This window comes from Ceratotherium simum, chromosome X (assembly GCF_057802395.1).
Source record: "Ceratotherium simum simum isolate JZ-2026a chromosome X, ASM5780239v1, whole genome shotgun sequence".
Lineage (NCBI taxonomy): Eukaryota > Metazoa > Chordata > Mammalia > Perissodactyla > Rhinocerotidae > Ceratotherium > Ceratotherium simum.
Window position 1 is genome coordinate 83,461,054 of NC_141940.1, and position 26,818 is coordinate 83,487,871.

Genomic DNA, 26,818 nt, shown 5'->3' on the forward strand with positions numbered 1-26,818 from the left:
ATCACAGGGCCAGTAATAAAAATTTACATAATCTAGTGTTCAGTATAAGCTTTGAGAGAGGGTGACAACCAGGTCAACAGTGAAAGCATATAAAAACTGCCCCACTCTTGTTGGAGGGAGAGAGAGAGCAGGTCAGGATATACTGTTCTTGATTCAATGATGAGTAAATAGATAAACTGTGAATTAATAATAGATGAAGAGAACCCAAAACAAAAACAGAGTCTGTAAAAAGAGCTTGCAAGATAACAGGAGGAAATTACATCATGTAAGAGATGGAAGAACAGTTAAAAGTAATAAAAAAAAGAGTAAATACAGTTATAAACAAAAATTAATGAACTAGAAAGCAAAAAATAATAGAATTAATCAATTAAAGACCTGGATATTTTCAGGAGAAAACAAAACAGATAAAAATTTGGCAATTGTAATTAAGGAATTCTCTGTTCCTTGAATGTTTGAAAGAAACTTACCTGCTAAACTGTCTGAGTCAGGCCTAAGACAACATCAGGTTTTTCCTATGGCTATTGATATATTGTTATTTTCTATGCCACGGGCTTTAGTATTTATCTCCCTATAAAATCATCCATATCATTAAAATTCTAAAATTTATTATGGCAGACTTTGTAATTATCTCAAATACCCACCATCATATAGCAGTGAAATAATAAATCACCATTTCCTAACTTGGTGTTCTGAGGAACACTGATAGGCCAAATGTTATCAGGTCTGTTTAAAAGAAAACAAAGTGGTTTTTTATTCAATTTGAGAAGTGCCGTTAGACAAAGTTAGTTTTTACTCTTTAACCTAAAAAATATATTCCTCTAAAAAATAATACTAGTCAGTATTTACTGCACAATGACTCTCGAAGAGGGGCTATGGTACACAACATTCTGCAAACTTATTTGACCAGCTCCCAGAGGAAGGTTTTTTCAAAAATGCAATTTAGAATTGCTGCAGCAAACATAGTCTGGTTAAAATAAGAAACAAGACAAGAATACCACTGCCACTTTTATTATTTAGCACTGTTCTGGAAGCGTTTAACCCATGCAGTCAGAAACTATGTTATAAATTTTGAAAAGAAGGAGAACATAACTTATCATTGATATTATTGCTTACCAGGAAAAACTCAAAGGATCAACTGAATATCTCAGAAATTAATGATTTCAGTAAATTGCCAATTTAAAATTAATCTATGAAAGCACATTCTTCCCCTATATAGCAAAAGTGACCACATAGGTAACACAGTGAATTAAGAGCTCCCAATCGCAGTATTGTTTCCTGTATGTCTGTATTCCCTAGGAATACATTTATCACAAATTATACAGGACTTAAATAAACAAAACTCTCTTGAAGGATGTAGAAAGCTTTTCAAAAATGAGGCAACATATCATGTTTCTGGAAAGCATTGCATTCGTAGTTTTCACCATCATATTAATTAAAGACAATCCCAACCAAATTCCCAATTTATTTTGCAGGGGAAACCTATTAACTGTAAAGTTCATCTGGTAAAATAAACATGTCAGAATTATCAGAAAATTGTGAAAAACAAAAATAAAAATGATCAGTAGGAGGATCTGCCCTAACAGATATGAAATCATATTTCTAACTCAATAACTATAGGCTGGTGTACTGGGGCTACAATGTTCAGTGGTACTCAAGAGAATTCAAACACAGAAGAAAGTGTATATGTGTATGACATTTCAAATGGGGGTGGTGGACAATTAGACAAAAACCGGCTAACAACCGGTTAACCCTTTGGGAAAAAAAAATGTTAGAATACCTAAATCCATACATCAAAATAATTCCAGATAGGACAAAAAAACCTTTTTTTTAACAAAACCATTAAAATAAGAGAGATATAGGATAAAATTTATATAAAACTTGGGGTGGGGCAATCCTTCTAAACATGATCCTACGGCCAGAAGGAAAAAAGGAAAAGATTTATCCATTTTTAATTTTTTTATTTTTTGTCATTTTAATGCATTTTTCCCTGTGCACAAGAGAAATAACTGATAGAGTCAAAACATACAGTTTCCTTTCTACGCAGCAGTTAAAAGTAATGCAAACATCACATAACACTTTCAGTGAAAGTTACATTTCCAATTACAAATCAAAATGTGTATTAGGGTCTTTTTATGGGAGAAGCTCAGCAGAAGTCTTAGGTAAAAAGCACTTTCCTGGCATTACTACACTGATCCTTCGGGCTGCACAAAGATTAAGGTCATATACATTCAATCTGCAAATGTTGACGCAATGTCACACTTTAAGTTTTCTGTACAACTAAATGTATATTTAGAAATAATCAGGATAAACATTTCTACTATATTTTAACTGAACTTGCCTAGCCAACATTTTCACTGAGAAGTTTATCAAAGATGCTGTAAGATTCTACAAAATTGTGAGACATACCTAGCTCCAGAAATATTTCTTATATTTTTTCTGAATTTGGTTACACATATTCTGCTCAGAGATTCTGTTGTAATATTTCTAGATGTACAGTTCCAATTGTGCTTACTGTACTGTGTACAAATAGCAAAAAAGATCAAAGAATGGTATAAATCTTACAGCATTTTGCTAGCAAAAATACATGCCAAAGTCACGATAAGCAATATTGTACCACAAATTAGAGAGCTTCAAATAATTTGCTTTTGCTTTTAATTATTTTCATTCTACATTAAATTACTATCATAGGCTAATGTTTAAAATGCAAAGAAACTGGACATCTGTAGGACAAAACTTGTTCACCCAACTGTGAAGGTTGATACCTGTTTCCAAAAATCACAATAAATGCAGAATAAAGAGAAGTGTTTGCATGCAACACCTTTGAGTGAAACAGCATTGATTCCCACCATCAAAACAGAGAAGGAATGAAAAAGGAAGGAGGGAAGGAAGGAAGGAAACAAAGAGGGAGGGAAAGAGGGAAGGAGGGAGGGAAGGAAGGAAGGAAACAAAGAAGGAAGGAGGGAGGGAAAGAAACAAAGAGGGAGGGAGAGAGAGAGGGAGGGATGGATTCCATCTTAAAATGCATATTAGATTCATAACTAGACAGATGTAAAAGAATCAAAATGAAAGTAAAGCACAATTTTTTTGTGTGTTTAAAGATTTAAGAGCCATTATCAAAAATAAGATACATTTTTTCAAGGTACAGAAATGTGATTAAGATGGCTGGGAGCCCAGCAGCCTCTCAATGGCTGCATTGATGTCGCCTCCTGTTGCTATTAGAGCCTGCAAGTTTGCTTCACGGTTTAAGAACCCCATTGCGTTGAGCTGTTCCAGTTGTTGCTGAAATCTGACTTCTGGATTCGGCAGCTGTGGAGGATTTACTCCAGCCAGAGCCTGCACCATTTGCTGAATGAACTGCTGGTTGGGTCCAGATTCTGATGTTGGGCTTGTGGTCTCACGGGGTGCAGAACTAGATATGGTGGGCCCAGGGGGGCCGCTGGAGCCAGTGGAGCCAGGGGGACCTGCAGGGCCAGTGGGTCCTATGGGCCCAATAGGGCCTATGGGGGTAAACGGGACTATGGGGCCTATGGGGCCTATGGGTGTGACTGGGCCTACAGGGCCTATAGCAGTTCCCAGAACCCCCACCCCCACACCTGGAGTGAAGCTTGGAATGAGGCCAGGCGCTTCAGTGGCTAATGTTTGTAGCCCCTGCTGGATCTGCATTAAAGCCTGCATTGCTCTTGGGTTTGACATAGCTGAGAGTGTGTCTGGATTCTGCATCTGCTGCAGGAAAGCCGGGAGCTGTGGACGCATCTGCTCCTGCAGCTGAGGATTTGCAGTGAACACTGGGCTACTCAGCATCATCTGTGCAGCCAAATCTGGATTCTGGCTCAGCGACTGCATCATGCTTCTCATGTAGGGCGCGGACAGCATATTCTGGATCAGCTGGGGGTTTTCAGTTATCTGTTGCAGCAAGCTCTGCATTCCCGGGGTACTGAAGATGCTGGCGACATAATTGGCTGCAGCCATGGTGTTCCCGGTAGCACCGGTGGAGCTACTGCCAGACCCACTGCCACTGCCACTGCCACTGCTCATCGTTGTGCTGGTGGTTGCAGAACTCTGGGTAGCCGGTGGTGGCGCCCATGGATTGGGTAGTGGATCTCGATTTTCTGTGCGAGAAGGCTGCGTGCCTTCTCCGGAGGAAGAACTGCTCCCCACCGAGGCAAACGGATTACCCCCAAACTGCTCTTGTGCGGCATTCAGCATGGGTTCTTGAATGTCAGTGTACATGCGCCGTAAGGCATTGTAGCCACCTGGGATGCTTTCGAGATTGCTGAGAGCCAGGTCCTGATTTCTCATCATCTCTTGCATCATGGCTGGATTCCTGGCGATTTCCAGGGTCTGCCTCATTATATCTGGGTTGTTGAGCAGGTGACTGATTTCTGGGTTTCTCTGAATCAATTGTTGCATCTGTGGATTGGCCATAATGAGCTGCCTCATTAGATCGGGATTCGAAAGCATGCTCTGAACAAAGGGATTTTCCATGATTTGTATCATCATCTCAGGGCTGGACAGAAGCTGCTGCTGCATCTGGTTCTGGAGCTCAGAGAAGTTGGTGGAGCTCAAGCCCAGGCTGCTAAGGCCTGCAAGTCCTCCCAAGCTCCCCAAACCAAACGGGTTACTATTTGTGGAAATAGGTGTAGAGTTATTCCTGGGAGTCGACGCGGAGGTAGTATTAGTTCCCGCGGCATTACTAGGCTGTGTGGACTGGGCCTGAGGTCGGTTCTGGCTTTTGATGACAAGGTGAACAGTCAGTCCATCATGGATGCCGTGCTGGATCAAGGTATCTTGATCTTTTAAGATTTTTCCGGCAAAAATCAGCACTAGCTGATCGGTTTGGGATTTGAAGCGTTTCGAAATCGCTTCCTTAAACTGTTGAACTGAGCTATTCTCGGGCACCGCGAACTCCTCTTTCTCTTTGGGGGTCTTCACAGTGACTTTGATGATTTTGGGCTCGGCCGGAGCAGAAGCAGGGCCTTGGGCTGCAGCAGGGCCACGGGAGGGGCGCGGGGGGCCGCTGCTCTCGCCGTTCTCAGCCATGGCGGCCGCGGTGACGCAGGCAGACAGGGAAGGCGCGGGCGGGCAAGAGAGAGAGCGAGGGAAGGAGGAAGGAAGCAGGCGCCGCCACAGCAGGCTGGGCAGGGCCGGGCGGGGAGCGCGGAGCACGGTACCTCTGTGATGAAGACTGCGGTTCCCTGGTCCTCCAGTGGAGAGACGGATCTGTGTAGGCCGCCGGCCGAGGTCCCCTCGCTCGCGTCTCTGGGCCTCCGCCGCCGGCTTGTGATCCCACCGCGCGCACTCCCAGCAACTCCCGCAGCCGCTCCGCCGGCTCCTCCCCGCCCCTTCCCCTCCCCCAGTTTCGCGCTCACCTCCCCGCCCCCCTCTGCTGACGCGGCGCCAGGCCCGGAATGATAGATTCGACTCAGTCAAAATTAAAAACTTGTGTACTGAAAAGAGAGAGAGAGAGAAACAAAGAGAGGAAGAAGCAAAGAGAGAAGAAAAGAGAAAAGAGAGAGAAGGAGGGAGGGATAGAGGAAAGGGAGCCAGCTTCTGTAAAGGACATTAAAAGACCAAGGGAGAATATACATATATTTGCAGTCCATAAGGCAGTGAAAGGATGAAAGCCTGGATCGAACCAACCCTATGTAAAACATGAAAAATAAAGAATTCTGACAAAGCAAAAAGGAAAAGATTAACATTCCCGATGCAGGACGGGGAGAAGACTGGGAGGAGCGTGCATGTTACAAAAGAAGTGCAAATGGCCACTGGGCATATAAAAGGATGATTAAGCTCACTAGTAATCAAAGAAATTCAAATTAAAACAATGAGATTTTACTTCTGCCTTATCATATTGGCAAGAATATGGCAAAGATGAAAAATAATGGTAAACATTATCTTCAACAGAGAGCAGAAAAAATGTATTCTCATGCCAATTGAAGTGCAAGTTGTTATAAGGCAATTTGAAAATATATACCAACATTTTAAATATTTCCACTTTTGTTTAGAAATGCCTCATTTAGAGACCTCGTCTATGAAAATAGTTGGATAAGGATGCAAAAATATATATATAATGTATATACACTGCAACAATTAAAAACATTATTTTAAAAGATAATCAATTTCTGTTTACACAGAATTAGTGAAATATGATGTTAACATACAATAAGATAATACGCAGTATGATTAAAAAATGCGAGGTTAATTTATATGATATCAAGTTCCTTTAAAGGTATACATGACATAAACAGTAGTTATAGGGAAATCACAGAATATTTTCACTTTCAGCTTTATATATTTCTGCATAGTTATAAATTATACAAGCCTGTATGTTTCAATACCAAAAAATACAACAAATATATTTTTATTTTGAAACTATTTTTTAAACAGTTTGTATATATAAACTGTCTTTGAGTGCATGTGTAAAAAGAAATCTGGAATGCTATACACCAGTATGTTAATGGTGGTTATCACTTATTGCTGAAATTATGAATAACTAGTCCTTTCTTATTTTTAATAAAATTTTAAATTTTCTGATGGCTTTTATAAGTATGCACTGCATTTATAACTTTTAAAAGATCACAAGGTATTTTGGGGGGAGGTTCTAGGTAGAAATTGACAGGCACACAATAGTAGTGGCAGACATTAACATATTTACCTAATTTAGTTACAGATTAAGTAGGAGAAATAAAGATGTAGCACGTGAATAATAGAACAAATAATTTCAAATTTATGTATAAATTTCTAACTCTGGTTTATACCATACAGAAAATACTTTTTCTCCTTAGTATCCAGCCAGCATTTAACAGCATTTGCAAGTCCTTAGGCCATAAATACATTAATAAGTCTCAAGATAAGAAAAAAAATACTGGTATGTGATGTCTATCAATAGATGAATGGATTAATATAGTATGATTAATATGATTAATAGAATACAGAAGATAAAGGAATGAACTAGATCTAAATATATTATGTATAGATCCCAAAAATCTAATTAATTAGCACAACACTCTCGTATTTATAGATGCATTCATATGTATGTGAAGCTATTGGAAATATACTAGAACGATTCATGCTAAACTTGCACCCATGAAGAAGAGAAAATGGAATAGGACATATGATAGTGATTAAAAGGAAATTGGATTAAATCTGTAAAAATGTATTTCATCTTTAAAACGGAAGCAAATATAGCAAAATAGCAATAGTTAATTCTAGGTAGTAGAGATATGTGTATTTGTTATAATACTGTTGTATATTTTTTATTTTTCTTAAAAAAAGGAATTTATATAAAACTTTAGAAAATGCAAACTAATCTGTTATGAGTAAAAGCAGATCAGTGGTTGCATTGGGAGGAAGGGTCCAGGGAGCCAGAAAGAGGGGTCGCAAAGGGGCATGAAGAAACTTTTGGGAGTGATGGATATGTTCACTGTCTTGAATGTGGTGATGGTTTCATGTGCATGTACATATGTCAAGGCTTGTCCATTGTACACTTTAATATATGTAGTGTATTATATCATTTATGCCTCAATAAAACTGTTTAAAAAATTAAAAAAAAAATTAAGAAAATATCACATCATCTTCTTTGATCTCAATAGAACAAAACTAGATATTAATAATGAAAGTGTAAACGAAAAACTCAACCACTTGAAAATTAAAACAGAATTAAATAGTTTTGGGACAAAGTGTAAATCAAAGTTCTTATTAGAGTGAATTTAGAAAAATAATGATAATGAGAACATATACATCAAAAATTATGACAAGATTTCCCTACATGTGGTTTGAGGATCTTGTTATAAATACAGATTTCTAGGGCCCACTCCAAACCTACCAAAATAAGCGGTGCTGAAGAATCTACATTCTTATCAAGCTCCAGTTTAATGATACTTGATTTACCAAATACTATGTGAATGAACTGAGAGTCAAATTTATACACTCAAAGACCTTAAATACCAAATAACAAAAGGTGAAAATAAATGAATTAGGCATTCAAATAAAGAAGACAACAGAAAAGAAGGAAGCCGGGTGCAGCCTACAAAATAATAAAAGCAAAAATTAGTGAATCAACAGAGAGAAAAAATAAGATTTGTTACATAAATCTAAGTTCTTTGAAGAAGCAAGTCAAATAGATGTCCCATTATTAGTTTGGTGATTCTCTTACAACCCTCACCAAAGAACACAGCACAGGGGCAAAAGCACACTCACCCTTTTCTAGAAGTCTCCCAAAAGCATATTTCTTTTTTTCCTACTTTACATTCTTTATTAGAGAGCAGAATTAAGAATAAATAGCAATCATCCTGGAGTCCCTCCGTAGAAGGGTAATTTCTGAGAAACTGAAAGACTTTGTCAAAGAGGGTCTCTGTATGGGGGAGACCAAAGTTTGGGCTCAGTAGACAATATTAGAGATTTAGTGTTATCTTGGCCTTTGTTGTTTTCTCCCCCACACCCAGATTTATTGAGATATAATTGACATACAACATTGTGTAAGTTTAAGGTGTACAACTCATTGATTTGACACACATACTCTGAAAAATGTTTACCACGGGGGCATTAACTAATAACTGCATCATTCACATAATTACCTTTTCTTTTTTGTAGTGAGAACATTTAAGATCTACTCTCTTAGCAAGTTTCAAGTATATAATACAGTATTATTAACTATAATCACCATGCTGTACATTAGATACCCGGAACTTATTCATCTTGTTAACTAGAAGTTTGTACCCTTTGACCAACATCTCCCTATCAAGACTTAATCTCCTTAAGGATAGAATGTTAAGGGGATATTGTAGGCATTTAAAATGCTCTGAGATGACACAATTATATAAACATACAAATAATTACATAAAGCAGAGGTTAAGATTCCAGGACTGCTCTATGAAGTCTATTTAATTTACAACATGGTTAAAAGCTGAAGTTAGCTACATTATAGTCAAATGAGGGTGTGTCACCATTGAAAACATTGTATGTAAAGACTGATTCCAAGATGCAAATCAGAATACCAACAGAAATACACCTGGTAGCAGTGGGAGGGGACACTTCCTCCACATGTATTTACAAGTGGATTCCCAAGACTCCTGTGTCAGTGGAGAAAATCATAAAAAAGAAAGAAGATACTTGGGAATCTCCAATGGCAACAGAGAAATAAAAGGAGTTAAACTGTACTTGAATTGTAAAACAAATCTCTTTCTAAGGTGACTGCTTTCATTGGCAAATCTCTGTATTAGATAAGTAAGACAACTGGTTTTTACTTTTATATGTCCTGAAATCCTCAGATTGGCATCTACAGATGGCATCTGTTGGTGAACTGTGATGTTGTAGTCCAAACCATCAGACATTGAAAATACCTAAGTACAAATCAAAGGAGAATGCAATGTTTACAGGAAAAGTCTTGTGGTCTGTAGATGGTGGAGGGTAAAACAAAGATACTAAAGTTAGGAAAATTCAGATTTTTGCAAAGGTAATATCCATTGTTAATGGTAAAAATCAGTTGTGACAGTAGATACAGAAGTGATAGCAGTATTATCTAAGGCAAATCTTCAAACTTGCGTTTGTCTACACAAATTCTTTTCAAACAGTAGGAGGATAAAAATAGTTTAAAGGGACTCAATTTCTAGATACCTGATTTCCATATATCTTCTTTCTTAAAATTGATCTGCCAGAAAATATCCCTAAGGTCAAGGCATCCCCTTTTGCAATTGACCTTTTCCCACTTTACAAAATAAAGGCATACTTCTGTCACACATTCAAGATTTTTCTATGTTTCATTGCCTCTGGGTGTAAAAACCTTGAGTCAAAAAAGGAACAATTTGAAATATATATTGGTGTACATGTTGAGAAACTGAATGAGTCTAATGACTAGGTAATAAATCATTTTGCAAGTCTGTGATTTCCAATTCTTTGCCTTGGACAAAATTGAAGGAGGACATAATTGAATTTTCAGATGATAGATCATTAAAATAATTTTTGAAGATGGATCATTATGTGATTTTTGGCATATTATTTGCAAGGAACTCAAAGATAAAAGGAAATTACTATAACAAAGTCCTTCCATTTCTATCTGCTCGTTTACTTATTATATATTTTAGTGCTCATATTTATAAAAACACATAAAAGGAAAAGACTTGCTAGCAATGAGTAATATTCTTGTTTGGATAAATAAACTAATCAGAAAGCCCTCAAATGAATTTCCAATTAAATTTTACCTCTTTATATTTAATATTTATCAAAGTTGGTGATATATTTATATTATTTTGATCAATTGTGTACTAACAGTAATTGTAATGATAAGTTAATACAGAACAATTTCTTAACCCTTAAAATTAATTTTAGTTTATATAATTTTATTGTAGGAAAGTATAATAGGGTGATCAATGAAAGTCTTTTTAATATTAAAAAATATAAAATTAGAAAAATTCTGTGGTGATAATAAATGGAAATATACATCAAAGGAAAAAGAGAAATTATAAATTATCCAATTATTAAAGAAGAGTCTGTTAATGTATTTTAAAAACAAATGATGGTGGATCTCAAATTGCTATAGTATGTAGATTCTGTTGGATAAATTTAAGAGAGTGATATACAGTTTATTTCAAAATGTCAATATTCATAATACTTCAGAAATTACATTTATGCAATTTTTTAAATATATGATGACAAACTTGAGATGTCAGCTTAAATATGTGTCATGGGGTATGCAGTGGCTCAAAATTCTGTTATGGAAGTACATAAGCAAAAATGTTTGAAGATCGCTGATTTAACAGCTGCCTTGCTGACTTTGGTCATCTGCTTTGCAAGTCCAAAGACTCACTCTTGTCAGCGTCCAGAATGGTTAAGGCCCTTATAGACTGACTCAAGAAAGTGAAAAAGCAGATGAGATTGTGATAGACACCAGAACATCAATTTATTAATTTTCAGTGAGAAATAGCACTGTCACACCTACTGGAAATACTCAAGTCTATGCATTAAGCACGTTTTCCCTTTACAAAGCTAAATGGAAAGCCAAATAAAAATTAGAACAAGAAAATGAGGGATCTTTGATTGCCCTTTGAGTGTAAATTGTAGGCCAGCACATCATTGATCAGAGAAGACACAGGCAAAATCATCTGAAAGATGTGTGACGGGGTGTAGTAAGATGGTTGTTAGGTAAACTGAGATTCATAAAATCATAAACCAAAAGTTTATTGGCATTAAATCCATGCTAGTGCTGTATACCCATCTCCCAACAGAGATAGTCTTGCTCATGGGATTAGAAATACTAGAGGTTTAATGGCTTAAGACACCTTTATCCATTGGATACTGCCAATGTTTACATCAGTGACCCTCCTTTCCTGTGCTTTTGTGGCTGACCAAATTCTTCAGCCCCTTCAGATTCCCTCATTCTTTCTTAAGATTCTAATACAGCCAATCAGGTCTTAGTATACTTCTGCTTTAGGGGGCTGAGAGTCATTATTTCTCCTCAGTTGATTTTGCATCTCTTTTCTCTGATTAATGATGTGTGGATTCTACAATTTAATTCTCAAAAGGTAATCAAATAGCCCTCCTTTTGTAGTTCTTTAAGTAGAGCGCAGTGGAAACGAACCTCATTGTAGTCTTTAGTACTGACAATGCTGCTCAGAAAGAGCAACATCAATGAAATAAGTAAGTACAGTTTTTTTCCAATTAAAATTAATAAATTAGTAACACATTATTGTAGAAGTTTATAGGATTGTGTTGCCAGTTGGAATACATAGTCACACACATAGACTTGCCACATGTAGGCAAGAACTTAATGTATGGTGTAACAACAGTCAAAATATACAGGAGTAATCAAAGAGAGAAAATCTGGTAACACAGAAGTTGAGAAAAAAATGGAAGAGGGGATAAATCTGGCTGGTTGGGGAAAAACTATGAAGGATCAAAAAGGGAAGATTGGGAAAGCAAGCTTCCATGAGGAAGTGCAGCCAGGGAACATTACCCAAGGAGAGAACTATATTGAATGATGATGACATAGGCAGAAATGGATGGGGAGTGAAAACCAAGAGTCATGAAACGGAAAATGAGACAAAGAATGTTTGAATGGTAGTCTCATTCTAAATGGGTTTCTAGATGAGACTCAAATCCTCTTTAGAAGAGAAATAGTACAGAGCCTGAGAAGAGACATGAACAGAATGAAGACTCTGTATTGCAAGATACATTTAGGATTCTGAGAGAAGAGGAAATGGGTTTTGTTCTGATACAGAAAACTAGGTTTAATAGAAATAGGTTACGAAATTTTGCACCAGGTCCTGGGTGGGGGGAACTGCCAACCAGTCATTAGGCAAAAAGAACAACTCAATTTTTGTTTGCTGGATTTTTAAAGTTTTTTATTGCTTTTGTTCAACAGATAAAAAATAGGAATGGAAAACAGAACTGAATGATTTTTGATGTGTATAGGAGAGGGCAAAATCCATTTTCTGAATAATATGCCCCATAAAATGAAGCAGCCATGGGAGGAGAAAAACTAATTCAGATATTAAGTTACTCATCTGAACACAAGGAAAATCTAGTTATTTCTGAGAAAAAACTTCAGTTATGTCTTAGAGCAAAGTGATGAGCCCAAGAAATGAAAGGACACCCTTGGTGATGTGGACAAGCATGATATCAGCAGTAGGTCAAAGAGTACTTTAGTAAAAATTCTCCCCAGGGCCAGAAATTTGTGGGTATGAGTACATTCTGTGGAAGAATCCCCTTTACAATTTCCTCTAGAAATTAGGTTAAGAAACAAGTGGGCAGAGGACATTGCTTCTAAAACTTTAGAATTTTCCTGTAGCTGTGCTTCCAGGATTTTGGAAACATTGTACATCACTTCCTAGATGAGAATAATTATGATGCTTTGGTGATCATTAGCTAAGGGATGGCATTTAATTCATTGCATCCTCATAACTAGGTACTCATTATTCCCATTTGATAAATGAAAAAAATGAAGTGCAGAGCTGTTAAGTCACTTGCCCAAGGTCACACATCTAATCAGCAGCAGAGTTAGGATTCAAACCTAGTCAGTCTGGCTCAGATTGGGGCTCTGTGGGTCCGTGTTTGAATGACATGAGTAGGGGTGTATTTATTTGTGGCTGTTGATTAGAACTTCCAGTATGCAGTAGTCAAATAATAGGACCATTGACCTGAAATAGATGTAAATTCATGCCCAGTAATATAGTTAAGTTGAAAGGAATAATTTTAAGCTAAACTTATTGAAGTATAAGATACATACAGAAAATGTACAAATCATGGTTACACAGGTAATACTCAGATCAAGAAACAGGGTATTACCAAGCCCCTCAATAGTCACCCTCATGTTTCTTTCCAGTTGCAACTCTCTCCAAAGATAAACGCTATTTTGACTTCTAACACAATAGATTAGTTGTACCTCTTTGGCTTAACATTATATTTGTAAGTTTCATCCCTGTTGTTTTATGTAGCAGTAGTTCATGATTTTTCATTGACAGAAAGCAATACTTTAAAAAAGCACACAGGTCACAAAAAAACAAGCTCATAGTTACAGAGAACAGACGGGTGGTTACTAGAAGGGATGGGGGTGGGAGGTGGGCGAAATGGGTGAAGGAGGTCAAAAGGTACAAAATTCTACTTATTAAAAACATAAGTCATGAGGATGTAATATACAGCATGGTGACTATAGTTAATAATATTGTATTTCATATTTGAAAGTTGCTAAGAGAGTAAATCCTAAAAGTCTTCATCATGAGAAAAAAATTTATAACTATGTATGGTGATGGGTGCTAACTAGATTTATTGTGGTGAACATTTTGCAATGCATACAAATACTGAATCATTATCTTGTATACCTGAAACTAATATAATGTTATATGTCAATTATACCTCAATAAATAAATAATAAAATAATAAAATAAATAAAAATCTCACAGGTAACTTCTCTCTGCTGAACTAAATGTGTCCACCAAAATAGCATGACAATTTAGGTATAGTCAGTCAATTAGTAGTGGAACATAGTAGTAAAATACAGGTTTTGAAGTCAGTCAAATTCCAGCCAGCTTGCAATTTAAACATAGTTTCTTCATAAACTGGCTCTGTAGTCTTGGACTATTCACTTAATTTCTCTGTGCTTCAGTTTCTTCAAATGAAAAATGAGGATATTATCTATGTGAGAGAATTGTGTGAAGATAAAATGAGATGCTAAAGATAAAATGAGATGTAAAGCGCCTAGTACAAGGCCTAGCACATTGTAGATGATCACTAAATTAGTAGTAGTCATTGTAACTATTATAGCTAAGGCCCAAATGCTCAATCCATCATCAAGGCTGATTTGTTTTATAGTAAAAGTAATCTCTTTTCAAAAATATACATTTAGCTATTAATATGTTACATTTGGATGGTGGAATCTCTAAACCTTATATGTTCTATGTGGCAAGAATTCTCTCATTTCTCTGAGGTGCTCACAACCCCCTGGGGATCCATGAACATAATCTCAGGTGGTGGCAAGTTCTCTATAATAATTTCATCTTTGTGTCTTTTCATTCTGATAATAACATAACAAAATCTCATTCTGGATCATCTTATTGACCCTCATAACTAAGTACTGCCATTAATTTTGGAATCTGTGGTACACATATTGTTTTAATTATATATTTCACTGTTTTATTTATAGTGGAATAAGAAGAGAATGCAGTGAAATTGATATGTAAATAATGTATTCTCAAAGGCTAAATGGCATTATGGTAGGCTACACAAGTAATGGTTCTGTAGTAGCTGGAATAGAAAAATGTAGTGGGACAATTGAATCTCACAGTGCATGATGGTACAGGCATGAACATTTAAAATAACGTGTACCACAGCAGTCACTAACATATTCATGTTGCAAATAGAAAATTATTTGAGACAAAAAATTATGTTGTTATTTTGAATTTTATTAGTTGAGGAGGTTTTATTTAATTTATAAATATGTTTTGGCCTATAGTTTTATTTATTTATTTATTTTAATTTTTTGTTTATTGCAATAACATTGATTTATAACATTGTAAAAATTTCAGGTGTACATCATTGTACTTCTATTTCTGCATAGATTACATCATGTTCACCACCAAAATACTAATTACAACCCATAACCACACACATGTACCGAATTATCCCTTTCATCCTCCTCCCTCCCCCCTTCCCCTCTGGTAACCACCAATCCAATCTCTGTCCCTATGTGTTTGTTTATTGTTGTTATTATCTACTACTTAAGGAAGGAAATCATATGGTATTTGACCTTCTCCCTCTGACTTATTTCACTTTGCATTATACCCTCAATGTCCATCCATGTTGTCACAAATGGCTGGATTTCATCGTTTCTTATGGCTGAGTAGTATTCCATTGTGTATATATACCACATCTTCTTTATCCATTCGTCCTTTGATGGGTACTTAGGTTGCTTCCAATTCTTGGCTATTGTGAATAACGCTGCAATGAACACAGGGGTGCATGTACCTTTACAAATTGGTGTTTTCAAGTTTTTTGGATAAATACCCAACAGTGGAATAGCTGGATCATATGGTAGTTCTAGCCTTGATTTTTTGAGGAATCTCCATACTGTTTTCCATAGTGGCTCTACCAGTTTGCACTCCCACAAGCAGTGTATGAGAGTTCCCTTCTCTCCACATCCTCTCCAACACATATTGTTTCCTGTCTTGTTAATTATAGCCATTCTGACGGGCGTGAGGTGATATCCCATTGTAGTTTTGATTTGCATTTCCCTGATAGTTAGTGATTTTGAACATCTTTTCATGTGTCTGTTGGCCATCTGTATATCTTCTTTGGAGAAATGTCTGTTCAGGTCTTTGGCCCATTTTTTAATTGGGTTGGTAGTTTTTTTGTTGGTGAGATGCATGAGTTCTTTATATATTTTGGAGATTAAGCCATTATCAGAAGTATGGTTTGCAAATATCTTCTCCCAATTGTTAGGTTGTCTTTTCGTTTTGTTGATGGTTTCCTTTGCTGTGCAGAAGCTTTTTAGTTTGATGTAGTCCCATTTGTTTATTTTTTCTATTGTTTGTCTTGCCCAGTCAGACGTGGTGTTTGAAAAGATGTTGCTAAGACCAATGTCGAAGAGCGTACTGCCTATGTTTTCTTCTAGAAGTTTCACAGTTTCAGGTCTTACATTCAAGTCTTTAATCCATTTGGAGTTAATTTTTGTGTATGGTGTAAGGTAAGGGTCTACTTTCATTTTTTTGCATATGGCTATCCAGTTTTCCCAACACCATTTGTTGAAGAGACTTTCTTTTCTCCATTATATGTTCTTGGCTCCTTTGTCAAAGATTAGGTGTCCATAGATGTGTGGGTTTATTTCTGGGCTTTCGATTCTATTCCATTGATCTGTGTGTCTGTTTTTGTGCCAGTACCATGCTGTTTTGGTGGCCTATAGTTTTAGAAGGACTGCAAGCATAATGAGTTCGTGTATATTTTTATGTTTGTACATATTTAAATACCATCATAATAAAAATAATTTAAGTTAACTGTAGGGTTCCAACATTTTTTTCCATTAAAGGAGGGTCCACACATTATTTAAGTTTGAGAAACACTGCCCTAGGAAGTCTGCATATCACATGGAAGTGTTTGAAAAAAGAGATGTAGGCATAATCTAGGTAGTTCTTTGAGTTTGCAATGGTAACTGTGGTGCTGAGTTAATTAAAAAAACACATGAGTGTGCGCAATGGAAAAGTCTAGACATGTGAACAGGATGCTTCAAACATTTCTGCCTTGTGGACAAATCTAATGATATGTTTAACTGTAAATATGTGCTTAAATGCAGTCTGAGAGTCCATAACCTTTCCTGCCAATCTCTTTCTTTCTTTCATTCCACAAATATTTACTGAGTTCACTACTATGTGGTAGACAATGTCTAATCATGAGACTACAGTGGTAAATAAAGCACATATCCTGCCTTCATGAAATACACATTAAATAAACAATTACACAAATAAATATACAACTACAAAGTACAATAAAGATATCAAGGGAAAGAACAGGTGGTGAAAGAGAATCACGGGGCATATCTATTTTACAATAAGTGGTTATAAAAGTCTTCTCTAAGGTTTAATATTTAAGGTGAGGTATGACTGATGAGTAAGAGATAGCCAGGTAAAAAAACAGGAGGAAGAACATTCCAGAAGGAACATACATTTCATGAAAAGGTCCCAAAGCACGTAAGAACTGATGTATTTCATAATGGCAAGGAGCACCAGAAGGGGAGTGGTGTGTAAAATGTATATAGTCACTGAGGGTGTTGGGAAAATATAAGGTCAGAGAGGTGGGTGGAAGTGAGATTATGCAGGCCTTAAAGGCCAGGCTAATAAGTTTGGATGTTTTTCTAAAGGAGAATCAGAAGCTATTGATGGATTTTAAGTACAGGGATGATATGATCCAATTTGTAGTTTTAAAGGATCAGTCTGGCTGCTGTTGGGAAAATAGATTAAAGTGGAATAAGAAAAGAAATAATTGGAAAGTTTTAATATTACTCCAGATCAGAAATAACTGTGGCTTGGGCTAGGATAGTAAAAGCGGATGCAAAAATTAGTGGACAAATTTGAGAGGTATCCTAGAGGTATAACTGATAAGACATATCTAAACATGTAGAAATAATCAGACTAATCCAAATTGAAGATTATTTTGCAAAACAACAGCTTAGGCCCTTTAAAAATATTAATGCTATGAAAGAAAATAGAAGTCAAGTGGTATTGTTCTATATTAAAGGAGACTAAAGAAGCACCACAAAAAAATACAGTGCCTGAGCCTGGGTCAGGAAAAAAAAAAAGCTAGAAGATATATCCTGGGAATAATTGGGGGAATTCAAATATGAACTGTATGTTAGATAATATTGTATCAGTGTAAAATTTCTTGTATGTATAATGGCATTATGATTCTGTAGGAGAATACCCTTGTTCTTAGGAGATACGTGCTAAAGTACTTATAGGTGAAGTTTCATGATGTCTACAACCAACTTTTAAATGGTTCACAGAAGGGGAGAAGTGAGGGTGAGGAAGAAAGGTAAAGCAAATTGTTAACAATTAATGAAATCTAAATGAAGAGTGTGTAAGTATTTTATTATTCTTTTGATGTTCTTGTGGGCTTGAAATTTCAAACTAAAAAGCTGGTGGAAATTCATAGGAGTTGCTGACAGATTGGATATGGAGGCAAGGGAAAAGGACAAAAAGTCAAGGATAACTCCTAAGCAACTGGATGTATAATAGTGTGATTCACAGAGATGAGGAAGATAGTGTCGGTGGGGGATGAAAATGAAGACAGTGTGAGAATGAAGAGTTCTGTGTGCTCATGCTGAGCGTGAAATACTTAGACATTCAAGTCCTACAGGCCGCTAGATACACAATCTGGAGCTCAAGGAGGAAGGGAGGGCTGGGCATATATATTTGGGCATCATTAGGATGTAGATGATATTTAAAAGCCATGGAACTGAATAGGATCGCCTAGAGACAGAGTTGAAGGAAGGGAAGGGAAAGAAAAAGAGTAATGAGGAGAGAAGAGAAGACAAATCCCAGGACTGAGTCCTGGGACACTATAAGAGTTCTGGAAGAGGAGAAACAGTTAGCAGAGACCGAGGAGTGGCCAAGGTGGCAGAAAGAAAAACAGTAGTGTGGTATCACAGGAACCAAGAAAGTAGAGAGATTGAGAAGGAGAAAGTGGGGGCACTGTAACAAATGCTTCTAAGCATTTTAAAAGAAGAAAGAAATTCATCAATGTGTTTGGCAACACTGAGGTCATCAGTGACCTTGCTAAGAGTAGTTTGAGTGGAGTAATTGGAAGAAAGCTAGATTGGAGTGGACTGAAGAGTGAGGATGGTATTGAAATGGAAAAAGAAGTGGAAATAACTCTTTAATATTTAAAGAAATAGAGAGGAAGCTAAAGTAGTTGGTGGAGTTAAAGGAAAATGACTTTTGGGTAAGATAGGAAATGTTAGATCATATTTGTAGGCTCATAGTCATGATACAGGAGAGAGGAACAGAATGGTGATTTAGGAAAGAGGGAGATTAATTAAAGGAGTGAACTCGTTGAGAAGATGAGAGAGTATAGGATTCAGAATAGAAGTGTGGGTCTGATCTTTGATAGGAGCAGAAACAGGAGATGGGTACTAGCAGACTTAGAGATTCAATTTTGGGGGGGAAGATAAGGAAGTTCTGATGCTTTTTATTTTCTCAATGAAATATGAGGTAGCATTAGCTGAGAATGAGTGGGAAGGAGGATGGGATATTTGAGAAGAGTGGGTAAGCTGAAGTCCTGGGAAACATAATAGGATTCCAGGCAGTGTTGAATACCAGTGTGAGGTTTGTGGTCATGAATTTTAAGTGCACCCAGGAATTTTAGCTCTGTGATTTTTCTTTTTTACAAGTCAGAAACTAAACCCACTTGGTCATGGCATGTTCTTCTTTTAATGTACATTTGTATTTTCTTTCTTTGAATTTTATTTATCTTTTTTGGCATTGATAGATTTATAAGGTTTTATCTTATTATGAAGCATAAATGTTTAAATTTTATTGTTAATCATCAAATGTAATATCCAAATTATTTCCAGGTTATCTCTAAATGTGTTTTCAAATGTAATGTTGGATATACAAGACACACCTTTCTGCATCTTACCTTGATTTGGAAGAACTAGGTGCTTGAAAAATTTTATCTCAAAACTTAAAACTCACATTTCTTTGATCTAATACCAGTAATATTTTTCAATCAGTACTATATACCATTGTTAGTTTATGCTTCCCACATGATAGTGAAGAGTAGAGAATAGAAGACTTTCTTGAGATAAGTTGATAAGCCATTAAAGATTCACAGAAAGGAAGAAGACAGTTAAAGACACGGGGGACTTGACCAGCCTCCTGAGTGCAGCAGTCCTGCCCATGTGTGCACAACCCATCCAGCAGCTGCAGCCAGCCCACACAAATGCAGAGCAGTATGACTGCGACAACTACCAACAGATGGGGTGGGATTGGAAAACACAGCCCCTGCCCCTCCCCCGGCAGTGGCAGGTGGAATCTGTGACATGATACTACCACAAATGTGCCGGCAGAGGATCAATTGGTCAAACACCATGAAGAACCACAGTAACAGTGCAGAACAGAATGAAAATGACAAGTCTCCAGAAACCAATCCTGAAGTCACAGAAGATCACAATCTAAATGACAGAGAATTCAAAATAGTTGTCATAAACAAACTCAAGTTACAAATAAACACAGAATGACAGTTCAATGAGCTCAAAATAAGATTAATGAACAGAAATAATTCTTCACCAAAGAGATTGAAGCCTTTAAAAACACTATACAGAAATTTTGGATATAAAGAACAAAATTAATAGGATAAAAAATAATGTAGAAACCATAAAAAATAGAGCAGACCTTATGGAGGACAAAATTAGTGAATTAGAAGATAGAAATTTAGAAACGCTTCAGGTGGAGGAAGAGAGAGAACTAAGATTTTTTTTAAAATGAAGAAATTCTTCAAGAAATATCTTACTCAATTAGGAAAAGTAACGTAAAGATTATAGGTATTCCAGAGGGATAAGTGAGGGAGAAAGGAGCAGAGAGCTTGTTCAAAGAAATAATAGCTGAGAACTTCCCAAACCTGGGGAAGGAACTGGACTCACAAGTACATGAAGCCAATAGAAGTCCTAATTACATCAATGCAAAAAGACTTTCTCCAAGGCATATAATGTTAAAACTGTCAAAAGTCAATGACAAAGAAAAAATATTAAGGGCAGCAAGGCAGAAGAAAATAACCTGTTAAGGAGCCCCTATCTGGCTTTCAGTGGATTTCTCAGCAGAAACATTACAGGCTAGGAGAGAACAGAATGATATATTCAAAATACTGAAAGACAAAACTTTCAGCCAAGAATACTCTATCCAGCAAAATTATCCTTCAGATATGATGGAGAAATAAAAGCTTTCCCAGATAAACAAAAGCTGAGGGAATAAATCACCACTAGACCTTCTTGAAAGAAATCATGAAGGAATCCATCCTACCTGAAACAAAAAGGCAAATATTTATAAAGATTTGAGCAAGGAGATAAATAGACAGACAAAATCAGAAAATTGCAGCCTTCTCTCAGAATAGATTAGCAAAACACTTAATTATAACATAAAAGATAAAAGGGAGGAGAGCATCAAAAATAACTATAAACACTTAAGTTTACTCAAACTCACAACACAAAAAAGAACAATTTGTGACAACACTAACTCAGAAGGGGAAGAGGAAAGGGATGGAACTTGCTTAGGCTAATGGAGATAAGAGGCTATCAGAAAATGGACTATCTCATTATTAGATCTTTTATACAAATCTCATGGTAGCCACTAAACAAAAAAGTCAGAGCAGAGCCACAAATGATAAATAAAGAGGAAAGTGAGAAAAACATCAGAGAAAATCACCAAACTGAAATGGCAGTCAGAAATACAAGGGAAAAGAAACAGTGTAAATATAGAAGAAGGAGAAAATAAAAGATAAAATTGTAGTATTAGGCCTTCAAATATCAATAACCACTCTAAATGTAAATGGATTGGATTCTCCAGTTGAAAGACACAGAGAGACTGGGTGGATTAAAAACAAGACCAAACAATATGCTGCCTGCAGGAAACATATCTCAGCTCTAAAGATAAACATAGGCTCCCAGTGAAGGGATGGAAGATGATACTCCAAGCAAATGGCCAGCAAAAGAAAGCAGTTGTTGCCATACTTATTTCAGACAAAGCAGACTTCAAGATAAAAAAGACAATGAGAGACAATGAGGAGCAGTATATAATGATAAAAGAGACATTCCACCAAGAGGACATAACACTTATGAATATATATGCACCTAACACAGAAGTACCACAGTATACAAAACAACTATTAACAGACCTAAATGGAGAAACTGACAGCAACACAATAATAGTAGGTGACCTCAACACCTACTATTTACATCAATGGATAGCTCATTCAGACAGAAAGTCAACAAGGAAACAGTGGCCTTAATGGAAACACTAGACTAGATGGACTTAATAGATATATATAGAACATTCCATCCAAAAACAGCAGAATAAACATTATTCTCAAGTGTGCTTCGAACATTCTCAAATGGTTGTTTCCATCCTTTCAAGGGTAGGGTCAGCAGGTATGAACAGAGGTCTGATATTATATCCTCCCCTGGTGGAAGCAGGCAGTGCTTTGATTCCCTGGCTAGAGTGGTGTCAGCATGGTTCAGTGGTAAATTGTTCCTCCACTTCCACTGGGCATCAGTGAGACTGAGAAAGTTGGTCTGAGTCAGCGCTAGTCAGCATTCCACTTTCCCTCCTCCACTGGTGTTGGCAGGGCCTATTAGAGAGGTGAACTTCCACACCCACTCAGCAGCTATAAGAATGAACTAGGTAGTGTGGTGCAGGGATAGTCAGAACTTGCACTCCCAACCCCAACACCACCTTCAGTGGGGTCAGGTGGAGATCTGAAACTTCACTGTCATCTGGTATCAATGAAGAAGGCTGTGGGGCTACTAGTACTTCCCTTCTTCCTCACCTTTGTGTCAGTGAGCTGAGTGGGAAACTGAGAATCCACTCCCACCTGGCTTCAAAGTGGTAAAACCAGGCAGAAAGAGATGGCAGAAGGTGGGATTAGTTGGCACTCCACTTTTCCTCATCCTCCCCACCCTCAGTTTTAGGAAGGCCAGAGGGGACGTGAACTCCAACTCTCACTCTGCAGCAAGACGGTAGTGTATGTCATCCTTTTGCTTCCATCATGTATAGTGTAAGCAAGGTCCAATAGGCAGCTGAGCTTACACATCCACATGGCGGTAACAAAGTGGTGTGAAGTGGTGACTCACTTTCATTAGAAGAGTGTTAGAGAGACTAAGGACAAAGATAAACTTCTACCCCTTTTTTAGCAATGAGGCAGTGTGAGGCAGTGCTCCATTTTTACTGGAGTGGAATCAGTGGTCCCCTGAGGACAGATGAACATACACATTCACCTCGCCTTCATGCTATGCCTAAACAAGGGCACTACCTACAAAAAACAAACAGACAAACAAAAAGAACAAAAATGAAGACATTTAAAAAGAATCCAGAGTCTCATAATGTCCAGGATACAATAGAAAATATTTTGTTATACCAAGAACCAGAAAAATTACAACTTGAATGAAAAAAGACAACCAACAAGTGCCAACAATGAGATGAATCAGATGTTGGAATTATCTGAAAAGAGTACTAAAGTAGTCATCACAAAAATATTTCAACAATCAATTACGAATTCTCCAGAAACAAACTAAAAATAGAAGAGCTCAGCAAAGATATATAAGTTATAAAAAAGAACAAATGGAAATTATAAAACAGAAAAATAAAGTAACTAAAACAAAAAACTCACTGGATAGGCTCAATAGTACAGTGGAGATGACAGAGGATATACAATGAACCTAAGAACACATCAATAGAATTTTCCCATTCTAAACAGCAGAGAGAAAACAGACTGAAAAGAACAGAGACTCAAAGACATGTGGGATAATAACAAAAGAGTTAATATTCATATCATCTGAGTCCCAAAAGGAAAAGAAAGAGGGAGTAGGACTGAAAAAGGATTCCAGGAATAATGGCTGCAAACTTCCCATATTTGACAAGAGATATAAACCTAAGGATTTAAGAAGCTGAACAAAACCAACATAGGATAAACCCAAATAAATCTATGCCAAGACACATGAAGTCAAATTTTGAAATCTAAAGACAATGAAAAATACCCTTTAAAATAGCCAGGGAGAAACCTATAAGGGAACATCAATTTCAATGACAGTGGATTTCGTATCTGAAACAATGGAGGATAGACAGCAGTGACACATTTTCCAGTGCTGAAAGAAAAGAACTGTCAGTCATGAATTCTATATCTAATAAAACTATCCTTCAGAAATAAAGGGCAAATAAAATATTCTCAGATGAAGGAAAATAATGGAATTTGTCTAGCACACTTACCTAGACAGAAAGTTAATAGTAGAAAAAGGTTGATGCCTGCAGAAAGGAAAGATGAATAACAAAATTGGTAAAAATAGTGGGAATGTGTTTCTTTAATCATATTTGATAGTTGAAGCAAAAATTATAACACTATCTGATGTGGTGCTAAATGTATGAAGAGCAAATACTTAAGGTCATTATATTTAAAAAATGGGGAGGATTAAAAAAATCTAAGTGGAAGTAAGGTTTCCACACTTCACTTGAAGTGGTGAAACGTTGATAGCAGTAGACTTAATAATTTATGTACGTATATTGTAATAACTAGAAAAAAACTAATAAAACTATACAAAATGATATACTAAAAAGACGAATCAAGATGAAACACTAAAAATACTCAAGGGGAAGGCAATACAAGTGAAACAGAAGAATAAGAATCAGAGGAAACAAACAGAAAACAAATAATAAAATGGCAGACTTAAAACCTAACATACAAATAATCACTTTAAGTGAAAATACTCTAAATACACCAACTAAAATACTGATATTGGCAAAGTGGATTAAAAAACATGATCCATCTATGTGCTATATATAAGACATTCCCTTACAATAAAATGATATAAATAGGTTGAAAGTAAAAGGATGGAAAACGATATCCATGCATTATTTTTTTTTTTAAAAAAGAAAGAGTGGCTATTTTAATATCAGATAAAGTAGACTTCAGAGCAGATAAAATTACTAGTGACAAAGAGGGACATTACATCATGATAAAAAGATCAATTCATCAGAAGGACTTAATGATCCTAAATGTGTATGTACAAAACAACAGAGCCTCGAAATATGTGAAGCAAAAACTGATAGAATTGAAAGGATAGACATATCCATAACTGTACTTTGGGTTACAGTACCCCACTCACAGTGATTGATAGAACTACTAGACAGAAAATGAACAAGGATATAGAAGAACTGAACAACACAATAACCCAAGAGGATCTAACTGACATATATAGAACACACCACCCAATAACAACAGAACACATATTCTTTTCAAGAACTCATGGAACATTGTAAAAGACCATATCATATGTCATATAACAAACCTGAAAAGTTTTAAAATATTTGAAAGCATTCAGAGAATGTTCTCAGACCATAATGAAATCAAAGTAGAATTCAGTGACACAAAGACAACAGGAAAATCTCCAAACACTTGGAAAGTAAACAACACACTTCTGTGAGTCAATAGGGATGTGTCAAAGGAAATTAAAAAAGAAACAAAATACTCACAATTGAATTGCAATGAGAGAGAAAATTTTAACACTAAAAGCTTACATTAGAACAGAGGAAAAATCGATCAATAATCTAAGTTCCTGCTTCAAAAACCTAGAAGAGCAAATTAAACCCAAAACACACAGAAGGAAGGACATAATAAAGGTAAGAGAAGAAATCAGTGAAATTCATAATAGAAAAAATCAATGAAACAAAAAGATGGGTATCAAAAGTATCAATACAGCTGATAAATTTCTAGCAAGACTGAGAATGCTAAAAAGAGAAGAGACAAATCACCAATATAAGGAATGAAACAGCAGTATCACTGTAGATTCTGTAACCAATAAAAGGATACTAAGAGAATGTTACAAGCAAATTTATTCTCATAAATTTTATGACAGTAATAAACGGATGAGTTCCTCAAAAACTCAATAAAAATAAAATACATAATTAGAATTTTCATATATCCATTAAAGAAAAGGAATTTGTAGCCAAAGCAATCTTGAGAAAGAACAACGATGCTGGAGGCATCACTCTTTCTCATTTGAAACTATATTACAAAGCTATAGTAATCAAAACAGTATGCTATTGGTATAAAAAGACATAGATCAGTAGAATAGAATAGAGAGCCCAGAAATAAACCCATGCATGTATGGTCAATTAACTTATGCAAAGGAGCCAACAATATACAACGGGGAAAAGATAGTCTCTTCAGTAAATGGTGCTGGGAAAAGTGAACAGCCACATGCAAAAGAATGAAACCAGACCCCTATCTTACACCTTACACAAAAATCAACTAAACATGGATTAAAGACATGAACATAAGGCCCAAAACCTTAAAACTAGAAGAAAACATAGGAGGTAAGCTGTTTGACAACAACCTTGACAATGATTTTTCTTGGATCTGACTACCAAAAGCAAAGGCAACAAAAGCAAAAATAAACAAGTGGGACTACATAAAAAGCTTCTGCATAGCAAAGGAAACCATCAACAAAAGGAAAAGGCAACCTACACAATAGGAGAAAATACATTCAAATCGTATATTTGATAAGGAGTTAATATCTAAAATATATGAAGAACTCATAGAACTCAATAGCAATAAGCAAATAATCTGATTTAAAAGCTCTCTCAAATATATTTCAGGCCCACAGAGTTTCCCCGGAGAATTTGAACAAAGAATTAACACCAAGTTTACACAATCTTTTTGAGAAAATAGATGCCAGTGTTGCTTACCACCAAAACTGGACAACGATGGTACAAAAAAGAAAACTACAGACCAATATCTCTCATATACTTGATGCAAAAAATCCTCTACAAAGTATTAGCAAGTCAAATCCTGTAATATATAAAAAGAATTCTACACGATGAACAAATGGGATTTATTCTAGTTATGTAAAGCTGGTTTATTTGAAAATCTATCAATGTAATTCATCTTATCAACAAAATAAAGAAGAAAAATCCTATAATCATATCATTTGAGCCCCCCAAAATATTTGACAAATCCAACATCAATTCATGGGAAGAACTTTCATCAGACTAGGACTAGAGGGGATATTCTTCAACCTCATTAAGAGCATCTGCAAAAAAATTTATAGATAACACCACACTTATTGGTGAAAGAC

The 26,818-nt window shown here is 36.2% G+C and overlaps 2 protein-coding genes across 2 annotated transcripts in view; both read right to left on the minus strand.

Moving 5' to 3' along the window:
- LOC147911913 (uncharacterized) overlaps positions 1–26,818 on the minus strand; it is a 129,369-nt gene that overhangs the window by 42,346 nt on the left and 60,205 nt on the right. The window lies entirely within an intron of this gene.
- UBQLN2 (ubiquilin 2) lies at positions 1,944–5,312 on the minus strand. The gene has a single exon (XM_004443363.3). The coding sequence runs from the start codon at positions 5,038–5,040 to the stop codon at positions 3,154–3,156; it is 1,887 nt and encodes a 628-aa protein (XP_004443420.1). The 5' UTR covers positions 5,041–5,312; the 3' UTR covers positions 1,944–3,153.